The sequence below is a fragment of the Chelon labrosus genome (assembly GCF_963514085.1).
Source record: "Chelon labrosus genome assembly, chromosome: 3".
Classification (NCBI taxonomy): Eukaryota; Metazoa; Chordata; class Actinopteri; order Mugiliformes; family Mugilidae; genus Chelon; species Chelon labrosus.
In genome coordinates, this window is record NC_140339.1 from 26894406 (window position 1) to 26905892 (window position 11487).

The window sequence follows — 11487 nt, forward strand, 5'->3', positions numbered from 1 at the left end:
TGTAAAAAGCCAGTGTGACAGATATATTACATCATACTATTATACACATTGTCAATAGCTGGCCTAGCTGCTGCATATGTAAACTGTATTTTACTGTTACAGCAGGTCAAGGTGGATGCAGTTTTAAGTACTTTATATAAAGTTAGGTATTTTGGCGCTGTGGTTCACGAGGAAAGGAGCAGGCCCCTCCATAATATTTTAGGGGTCTGATGATAAATGACTCACTTTGACCTAGCAATAGCAAGAAATGTAGTAAGGGCTCCAATTAAACACTGCTACTGCTGTAGTTTTCATTTTAAAAAGGATTGGCTATAACAAAAAATGCAGTATGTGTAGACTGAATGTGAACAGTATATCCTACTGAAAGGTAGATGACATAAAAGACATAAAAGAAGTACATCTTTTTCTTTCTTAATGGGAGATTATTCTGTTTCCATAAAATGGAACTGACTATAAATAGTGGTTTTAAATAGACGTACTGTATCTTTAATGCCCATTTTCTCAAAGTGAGTGTTTTTTCAAAGTACATGAGACAGAAATCTCCAGTTCAGAAGTACTTATATGAAGCAAATGTTACCTCAAACAATTATCTAAAGATATGTTTTTATGGGGGAAATCATAACTGCTAAGAATAACCAAAGGGTCTGTAGAAGGCATTGCTCTTTCTGTAAGTGAAGAGCCAAAAAAAGGTGGGAGGCTGAATAGATTTAATCTTTAGTAATTTATAATAAGCCTATCATGTTCTTTATGATAGTAACTAAATGCTGTAAAATGTTCAGGAATCACCATGTATCTGAAGGGTTTTACTATATGTTTGTGTATCATTTATACCTGAATTATATCATAACAGTTTATTCCTAAATATCTGAGAATTTGATATTCTTCTGGATATTGTATTTCCACAGTTTTGAATGTTGTCCTCCCTTAAATGGAGCAGTAAATGCACCTTATTTCCACCTCACATTAAGATAAATGAAGAGACAGATGGCGGAAGAGCGAAGCACACACAGAGGGGAACCCTTCTGACATCATCTCGGTCTATTTTGAGAAAAACTGAAAACACACAAAGAAATAAGATCGTCCTTCTTACTTAACATGTTTCGCCTTCTAAAGAGACAAGCCACAGGGTGCACATAAACCTTTGTCTCGTCCATGTCACACCGCCTTGGCTGCAGCTGATGCGTGCATTGTGATTCCGTGGACGTACACAAGCAGACATGTCATCTGTTTAGAGATTCTGAGCACATCTCCTGACCAGAGGGCACTTCCCTTCTGCACTCAGTACAAGGTTCCACTGAATCGACATGACATACAACCGGACAAAAAAAAAATGTTCCACCAGAGTCAGCACATGCTGATCCCATGCTGGAGGAGAGGGGAAATAACCTTGTTTACATTGGTTTTATGCAAATATGTATATGGTTTAATTGGAAACATGGCTTTCCAGAAATTTTCACTGCTGCATTGCCTCATAAAAGCTATAAAAACATAAAGCCTATATCATTAATATTGCCTTTATCCAAATGAAGTAATTTTGTAACAATAAGCAATTTTATTTTTTTTAAAGCAGCTTGCTTTACACTTTTTGCAATTTCTCACAGAAAGATTCTCAGCAGATGGTAATTAAAATAAATATAGCATCTAAGAAATTAAACAAAAAGAGGTTAATGGGCTGTATGTGATATCTGATGAGCCATTTGCCACAGACATACCAAGATCAGTAGGTGCTCGATTTTAAAATGAAACTAAGGTGATCTGCTGCCATCTGGTGTCTGTTACCAGACACTGCAGGCAGCACAACCTTCATTATGCAACATATTGTCTCCCTACCATCAGTCATGGCATCCTTCAGTCATGTGATACGACCCTGTGGTAAAGGGTGACAGCCATGAATGAAACAGCAAAGGCATTTATTAAGCAACCCACAATGTCACCATAAGCACAGTGATATCATCGTACACGTCAGAATCTCACATATTGAGAAGTTGAATTATCTACACTCACTTGCCAGTTCATTTGGTACTAGTGAAAATAAATGCATTCAAATAACTGCACTAAAACTTAGCTTCATGAAGGTTATGGTATTTAGCATTTGTTTAAAATCATTTTAGATTCTGTTTAATACTACTGAATCGGACAGAGATGTGTTGTACCGACATGAATCTATCATTCTGACGCCAATTTAATCAGTGGACTAGGCTAAATAATAATTAAATCCAGTTTAACAACACCACAAATTACATCCTCCAAAATGATCTTACAGTTGAATTACTGTCTTCCCTACACTAACATAAACTGAACATTCATGGTCATAGAGGGGGATTTAGTGCAGGATTGTTATAGAATGCATACATTTTCCCTGGTGTACCTAATGTCTTGAAAAGTGCGTGTATTTATAATACACTTAATACACAATATTCAGAACACCTTCCACATGGTGATGTTGAATTTCATCAGCGTCCATGAATTTTCTCCCTATGATAACCAAGCACATGCTCCAGTATTTAAGATATTATTAGACATTAGTGTATTCCAAATATTTTGGACTCCACAATATTCATTCATTCATTCATTCATCTTCTATACCCGCTTAGTCTTGTTAAGGGGTCGTGGGGGGTCTGCTGGAGCCTATCCCAGCTGTCATCGGGCGAGAGGCGGGGGTACACCCTGGACAGGTCGCCAGTCCATTGCAGGGCTAACACAGAGACAGACAACCATTCACACTCACACTCACACCTACGGCCAATTTTAGAATCGACTCCACAGTATTTTTAAATATATAGGTGTTGCAACGCTGCCAACATCAGGATGATTTTTCTAGAGGTTGTTCTCGCTCATATTCCTTCAGGGCCCCCCTTTAATGAGTCTCTGATAAGGTTGGGAGGGTCAAGGACCTCACTGGCTTTCCTTTTCCAGGTACTCCAAGCCCGGTGCATCCAACCTCTGTTCCTGATTGCGGTTCTTAGTAAACTCCTTCAGCAGATCCATGACCTCTCCTTGGTAAATTTCAGGAGTGGGCTGAGCTTCTGTAAGCAAAAACAGGATAGCAGGTTTAACAATAATCCAGCTTAGCCTCTTTAAAATCATAATTGGAGAAAAAGCAAACTGGAATATCATATTCTTTATTTTATGCAAGGCGATTAATCGTGATACATATGGCTGCAGAACAATGAGCACACAGAAGGGTGCTCTTCAAACATTACCATGGTTTATTTTAGGACAACCTGAGAATGTTTGACTGTGAAGGTGACATAGGCTGATTAAACACATTATTATTAAGATAACAGATTCTCGATTTCAACACTTTTTTATCTGAAACAGAACAGACCTATACATAAGAGGCGAAATGTGTGATCTTAAAATATCGGTTTATTAATTTCAAATTAATTTTAATGAAAAAGTAAAAGCACCATAATTGTGTTTCAGTATCAGCCGGAAACAGTTTCCTTTCATTTGTCCTGAGTTATTGCCAATTGGATGTTTTGTTCTCATGACGATTCAGTTTACCAGAAAAACAATTGAGAGTAAATTAAAAAAAAACTATCGATAAGAAGGTTCTTATCGGTGTGATGGTGAAAGAACAGTAGCAAGACAACCAAATGATGTGAGAGACATGGTTTTAGTAGCTCTACAATATAGGAGGTAAGGCATTTATTTAATGCATCGCAAACCTGCAAAAATAATTTGTAAAAGTAACTGGAGATCAGTGCATAAAGAAACTACTCTTTCACCTGTTGCCCAGTAGTAGATGTCCCAGTCGTTGCTTGGTTCATTAATCAGTCTGTCATACTGCTGCAGCTGGTTCTCGCTCATTGTGTTCAAGTATCGCTTTGCAAAAAGGCTACAAGGGAGAAGGAGAATTCATTAGAGTTCAGGTCCTCTCTCTAAATGGAAAGTTCCTGGTAATTATTGGAGTCGCTGGTGTATGGACTACATGAAAATTCATTCAATGAGAAAAGACCTCTGCTATAGCTTATAACTTGTACATCTGCTCTAAAACACGTAAAAGACAGGTTGACATTTTCTCCAAGTCTGTTTTTTAAAACAATACTTAAATGCAAATATTGAAAACTGTGACTGCCTTCAATGGAGGAATAGCCCCCACAGCTGTTGTTTGTTCTTTTTTTTTAATGAAAAAACCCTGCAACTTTGGATGACAGCTGAAACTTCACATTAACCAGCAAAACTTCACAATTAAACGGTGCACAGAAATAAGACTATGGCTGTTGTCACTCATCACCTACACAGACATTGCTTCAAGTTAAGAGGGAGACTGAAAAGAAGGAACCATTAAAGCAGGGGTGTCAATCATATGGCCCGCAAGGATGAATTTGCAAAGTGTGATAATTACATAGACGATATTAACTGTATTTTCTCAATAAAATTGGCACCCATTCCTAATTTGTCCAGTTTTAGTAGGAGGTGTGGACATAACACAAGACCCAGAACTAAACTGCAAATGGAAGCAATGTGCTGAAACTGCACTTACTTTTCTTAAGAAATTTCAGGTTGTTCATAAATGTGTTTGCACTAAAACAAATGAAAAATGTGACTTTGACACTCCTCTGCAATAAACTGACACCATAGTCAGGCAGAGAAGCTTGTTCAGTGACACGCTGCTGTCTCTGTCCTGCTCCATTGAGGAGGTCGTTTGTCCATCCGGTCATAAGACTACAATGTGATGAAGCTACTGGACATCGAATTTCCTTCGGGATAAATAAAGTATCTATCTATCTATCTATCTATCTATCTATCTGTAAGGTAACATCGACAGTACGGCTAGATGACAGACAGATAAGAGAGTAACAGTCCAGCTTCCCAACCTGAGCAATATGCAGTTCTCCAACATGCCCCTCTTGCGACTCTCATAGAGAAGTCGGCGTCTCTTGATGTCGGTGGGCTCGCCCGGCTTCTCCTCCCAGGGAGGTAAAGGGATCTCGATCATGTCAGCCTTGGTGTCATCAGGAGAGTCTCCACGGTAACTGCGGGCTGAAACCAGCCCCGTGCTCGCTGGCCTCCATGCTGACTGGCACAGCCCTGTTACCAGCTGAGCAACAAACACACACTTTAGACAAGCACTAGTGCCTTGTCTGGTGTTATATCGTACAACACATGCCATGAGTCAAACTATTCATTGTTCAAAAACCAAAACCTGCTGAAAACTGCAGCGCTGCTGTTCAGCTGACACACTGTTGTCACTACATCAGATTACACCACCATGAAACACTGCCTTTGTTTTGGGAATGATTATGGCTGTCACTTTTACGCAATTAGATCAACATGTTACACTACCATTACATATTATACTTTAAAAAATAATGATTTAAGAACTGTGGTGAGCTAGTTTTGTTGTTATATTCCCTTTATTGTGTCCATTTTTCTTCTGTTATGGCATGAAACTCTTCATTCTGTCTGATAATTGTGGCACATAATGAGAAAATACAATTGCTGTCAATTTGGGCTCAAGTATCATTTTAATACAGCCGATTTTAGGCAATAAGAAATTATAAACGAGCGGAAATAGCAAGCATAAAAACGCAGAAGGTTTTATTTTGCAATGTACCAAAGTATGTAGTCTACGTATTGCTAGTAATGTAGAGGGGAGTTGCGTAACATCACACGCTGCCCTGTTGTACAACTGTTTAGGTTGTACAACTGTCCTCCAATAGGACACAGTGTCTGCACCCACCAGACACTGTTATACTAACGCTAGACCAAACATAAAACATAATTCTGTATATACAGTTTGTGGTAGCCGCATGCTATTATTACACTAAACAATTTAATTAGCGTTAAATCTTTTAAAAGTCGACGGTGTGTTATGACATTACGACAGCTTTAGATAACGTCCGAAAATGTACAAATAACTATAGCCTTAACTGGATAACTTACTCTTCTCGCAACAGCAGAAGACAACATTTTAACCTTCTTTCTTGCGGCGTTCACAGACTCACTGAAGGGCTTTCTCGAAGTCTAAACGTTTCCGGTGTTGTGACGAAATCCGTCTCCTCGTCGGGTTGTGTTGCCGTAGGCCCGCCCACCGGAAATAGCGCGATGGACGCGCTTTCAGAGTAATGCTCGTACCACGGAGGTTGTAAGGAGAGCCACGAAGCCCAAAAATGTCGCTGTAAGCGTTTTGTTTTTGTGAGAGGTGTCCTTTTGAATAAGAATTGCGATTCTAACGGTGTGGATTGTTGTTAACACAATCGGTGACTGAAATCACCATATCTGCCACGTTCCAGTATTATTGTTGGTGCTTTATAGACAGATGTTATTATAGATATAGATGTTATTATTCAGAGACAGCAGCTGTCACTGAACGAGCTTCTCTGTCAAACTATAGTGTCGTGTAGAGGGTGGTGGACATTTTTCATGAGGGACCGGGGCTTGTTCAAGGTCCTTTCCTCTGCCACTGATGTCACAGGACCTTAAGTATCAGTTTGTCTAGCTGCAAGGTTCGCTTCTTCTTAGTGCTGCCTCCTCAGCACACCAGAGGTAGAAGAGGGCATGAAAGTCAGGTAGAACATGTCCAGCAGCTTCCTGCGGATATTAAATGATCTTAGTCTCCTAAGAAAATTGAAACGGCTCTGACCTTTTTTGTATACTGAGTATATGTTAGCCGACCAGTCCAGTTTGTAATCCGGCTGTAGAACCAGGTACTTATAGGTCTGAACCACCTCTACACACTCCCTGTTGATGGTTACAGGCTGCAGGTGAGGCCTGGACCTCTGGAAATCTGCTACAATCTCTTTGGTTTTAGCTATATTGAGCCGAGGGTGGCTCACTTCGCACCATAAGACGAAGTTGTGCTGCTGACGATAGTCCCAGACGTGCAGTTCCCCTGGCAAACTGAGGTCTCCCAGTGAGATTGTCCACTATCCAGGAGGTGAGGTGTGAGTACACTCCCATCTCTGTTAGCTTGTCACTCAGTAACAGGGGCTGGATGATTGAATGTGCTGGAAAAGCCATCTTCAAACCACAGGCATGCAAATCCTTTGTGGAAGCTTTTGTGGAGGTGGAAAATATATCAAACCTCATCCTGAGCGGTGTGAAAATTTGATATTACAAATTCTGAGGAATGGGTGGGTGAATAACTGCATTCCATATGCAGAATTATCAGCAGTCTCTTCCACAGTGAAAACACTGATGTGATTGTTGGTGGCACTGATACAACATCAACTACTGATACAACATCAACTATGTTGTGATACAACATCAGCTACAGATTGGGACTTTTGTTTAAGGCCAAATATTCCAATATTCAGGGGAAGTTGCAGAAGAGTTTTCATAAACAGTTGAAGCTACAGTGTAAGATTGACTTACACAAAGTGAGGGGGGTAGGTAACCAGTCTATCACAGGACAGCTCCCTTAGCTTTCGCTATAAAAGTATTTGCTGAACCTAACTTGTCCACACTGTTTTAGTAAGAGCTGCACACATAACAGGACACTGGGACCCAGCACTAGATGCTAGTAATGTGCCGTAACTGTACTTAGTTTTCTTAAGACATTTCAGGTTGTTCATAAAATGTTTTGTAAAATGATTGTTGATTTTCCTAGTGTACTTGTTGTCATTTTTTTTATATAGGTTATTATGCTATTATGCTACTGGTCCGGCCCCCTGGAGATCAGATGGGCTGTATGTGGCCTCTGAACTAAAATGAGTTTGACATCCCTGGTTTTCACCTTCACACATGGTTGAGACAGTCCAGCCCATGTACCACCCAAAGACACTTACACTGCCACTGTAAGGCCAACGGGGCTGCAGAGGGGTGTAACACATCTTTATTTTCAACTACAAAATCAAATCCATTTGCTGTATGAAATTCTGTATATTCTACAGGGAACTGTATGGCCCTCCTCCCTGCCTGTTCTTCATGATGAGGGTGTGTTGGAGAGGCCACTGTTTATTCTGCCCATTTCCTGGACAAAGATGGAAAGTTTGTCAAGCTATGTAGATGCCTTCCTGCCTTTTTGCGCAGGTTCGTGAACCTCAGAGAGATAAGAAAACGCATTCACAATGAGGACGCACTTCTCTGGGTTGTGACCCAGAAAGGATAAAACTTAAGACGAATGAGTTTATATGATGGGCTTGATCCTCATCTTGATCTGTAAGACTGACATAATAGAAAGGAAATGGAGAGAATACTTTCCCTTGTTATAATGAATAGGCTCCTGTCAATGATAAGGCAGTGTGAAACAATCAATCATTTAGACTTTAAACAATAATAATATAATTTTAGGAAGCGTGAGACAGGATAAGACTCAAGTTCCCCTGAAATCAAAGAATAAAAAATGTATTTACACTGTAGAGTAAACACAATATATAAAACTAGGGAAGATATCTCATACCATTAGGCATTCTTTGGGTACTATTGACTTACAATAGTTTATGACAAGAACAACAATATATGATATAATATGGAAAAACTAAAACATTTCAAATGTATATTGACAAAAACATTGTAAGAAAAAAATAAATGTCCCTACACAAAAAAATAAAAAATATCTAGAGGAGTACTGTGTGTATATGGCTTGCTTCAGCAGTCAAGTCTGTGCCACCTGGAGGCTTTGCCGGCTCCATAAGGGGGCAGTAGGTGGCAGTGTCCACTCACTTGGCTCACTGTGCCATCTCACTGTGACATAAAGCTTGTCATAGTTTTCTCTTGTTATCATCATCATCATCATCATCAAAGCATGACTGAGGTGTGTCCAAATTCAGCACCTCTGCTTGCAGACTGCATGCTCTTCTAAAATGCATTTTCTATTATTGCAATTGTGTGCATGCTTGCGTAGTTAATGAGCATGCTATATTATGCTATGTATAGATTTTTGCTCTGTATCAACCAGAAAATAATGTTCTGTTATTAATTATATTATATGCACATTGTAGTAAATATGCAGAGTGTTCTTTGGTAGTGTTAGGCCACTTGTTTTCCTTATGTAACATATAGACAATAGGAGATTATTTGGATACTTTGTCTGTGTTTTTGAGTTTTAAATAAGACAGTGCTGTCACTGTAAAATGCCCATGCATGCATTTATGCTTGGTGATTCTTCCTTTGGTTTTTTGTCACATGATTATCAGGAAAAGTGACAAGAATGTACTGTTTTGATTATATGATTATATGATGACTATATGGTTTCCCTTACCTGCATGACCACTGTCAGTAATTAGGTGCCCCCCTGCTATAACCCAAAAGTCCCTTTTAGGTATTTGTTCTAGTGCGCTGGTCCACAAGTTAAGCTAGGTTCTAACTGATGTAAGTTGTGTTTGTCTGCAAAAATAATAATATTGGTAATTGACATGCAGAAAACTTCTGAGGCTATTAGGTGTTCATGAATTTTTTCTTGATGTGGTGTAATTATAGCCATCTATATAAACGTGTATACCACCTCTCTTACAATACATGATTCTCGAATGTCAGAGATATCATGGTGTGGCTGCTAAGAAAGTAGCAGAATATTAATACATGGGTATCCTATTCACTATTACAACAGTAACTTTGTTCAGAATCAACCTGCATACAATATTTTTATTCTCATTTAGTGTGCTGTTGTCTCCTTTACTGTAGCTCTCCATTTGTTTTGCACAGTAGCACCCTTAAGTAGTTTCTGTAGTACCATATTTCACCACCAGATGGCAATACATGCAGAGTTTAAAAAGCCATATAAAGTTCTATGTGATTTAGTGTATAATATCCCTAAATCTCATAAAACTTTATAAGGCTTTTTAAACTCTGTCTGGATGTCAGATCAAGTGCTTTGATAAAGGTATTGCATCAGTCACATTAAGTAAGTGAGTAATCTTCTAATGCAATAAGCTTATGAAACCAAACTAATGCTGATTGTAAGCTTGCAGTTGATAGAAGTGTATAGGGTTGAGGTTTTAATCCTCACCTGGAATAGTAAAGTTTTTTCCATCCTGATGCCGTTTTAAATGTTCTGTGAGCAGAAACATCTTACAAATGAAAAGCTTTGTTGGTATTGTTAGTTTTCCCTGGTTCCCTCTTGCGTTATGCTACACAGTAACATAATGACGTGCGCGTTGCCTTGTAGATATTGGACAGCAGCATGTACACATCAGCACCTCTGCTTTATGTCCTATAACCTCCTCTGTGGGGTTGTCTGCAGGTCAGGTGCTCCTTGCCGTCACACAGCCACACACAGAGCCTGTTGACTCTGTTTATGAAGCCCAGTAATGTCATGTAACCTTGTGTTTTATAACAGCGGCTGCCTATTAAGGCAGATATTGCTGCACAGCACTACTGCCACATTGCTGCCGGTATAACTGATGGGCGATGCTCGCTTGAACTCTGAGGAGCAAGAGAGGCTATCACTCAGTCACATTGGAATAGGTTTTATCCCAGGCTATTACTGGGCTGCACATAAGAAGTGCATGGAAAGCCACTGAGCGCTGGCTTGTCCATGTATAGTCGCTCAGCTCTGTACTTTGTAATGGCAAGTCAGGCGTGACATGCATGCACAGTGGCACAGACTCTACCCGAGACTGTACACCGCTGTATATTTGTCATGTTTAACGAATAAGCACACATGACGGTATGCTGCCTGCACATACAGTGCGCTGATATTGGAGAGTTTCTCATCTCCACACAGTGACTGGTGGAGGTGGTTCAAAGAAGTGATAACTCTGTTGCCATGACAACAGTGAAGCCACACCCTGTTTCTACGTTCCCAACCCCCCAACATGCTCCGTTCAGAACAACACACTGGAACGACGGCTGCATGGTGGTACATGTATTGAGGTTTAACAAGAGCAGAGGCACAGGGGACAAATAACATGTGTATTGACTGACCTTATCAATAACCAGCTGTTATTTTTAATAGTGTGATGATAACTGTTACTGTATTGTTTGCCTTGAGGAAAACAACTTTATCTTGTGGCTGGAATATAGATTTTAATCTGTGTGGAAATCAATCACCGGCTTTCTATTGGAGGACTGAAACAACTAGTCAAATAATTGATTGGCAGGCTGACGTAAAATAAATCCACAACAATATTGATGAATTGCTAATTTGTCATTTATTTTGTAAAATGTCAATTTTGGACCAAACTGTTTTATGTCATGTGACTTGCATCACATATCTATTGTCAGATGAGTTACAAATGAACATATTTTCAGTCAGGTTCATTTGAAAAGAATGTTTTTATATTGAATTGAGAGGATGTTGGTTTGCTCTGGTCCTTGTCTTGTTTGACAAGGATTTAAATATCTTTGGGTTGAGGATGATGGATCTGACATTCAGATGTTACCTTAGACTCTGAACACATATGCTTAAAAAATGTGATAAATACAAATAAAATGTTCGTGTTGCAACTGAGGATGCATTATCATAGTGCATTCATCCATCCAACTGTTACATTTTACATGTCTCTTGCCCTTTGCTGTGTCCAGGATTTATCCACATGGTCTTAATTATGTAAAAACTACAGGATCTGTCCTCCTTCTCCCCCTTTGTTGCCCGTT

General features: G+C 39.4%; 1 protein-coding gene across 1 annotated transcript; it reads right to left on the bottom strand.

The window, feature by feature from the left end:
• Window positions 1-1893: 1893 nt before the first annotated feature.
• On the bottom strand, window positions 1894-6022 carry sdhaf2 (succinate dehydrogenase complex assembly factor 2). Its single transcript, XM_084542020.1, has 4 exons — window positions 5893-6022; window positions 4824-5047; window positions 3732-3841; window positions 1894-3026 (listed from the first exon to the last, which is right to left on the bottom strand). The coding sequence occupies exons 1-4, from the start codon at window positions 5917-5919 to the stop codon at window positions 2896-2898; spliced, it is 492 nt and encodes a 163-aa protein (XP_084398146.1). The 5' UTR covers window positions 5920-6022; the 3' UTR covers window positions 1894-2895.
• Window positions 6023-11487: the final 5465 nt, after the last annotated feature.

What these genes read in the sequence shown, in the direction of transcription:
- sdhaf2 (XM_084542020.1), bottom strand. Translation starts at nt 5,919, where the DNA reads ATGTTGTCTTCTGCTGTTGCGAGAAGA. An exon ending in CTTCTGCTGTTGCGAGAAGA is followed by an intron (nt 5,048 to 5,892) that starts GTAAGTTATCCA and finishes TTTGTTGCTCAG; the next exon opens with CTGGTAACAGGGCTGTGCCA. An exon ending in GAGAACTGCATATTGCTCAG is followed by an intron (nt 3,842 to 4,823) that starts GTTGGGAAGCTG and finishes TCTCCCTTGTAG; the next exon opens with CCTTTTTGCAAAGCGATACT.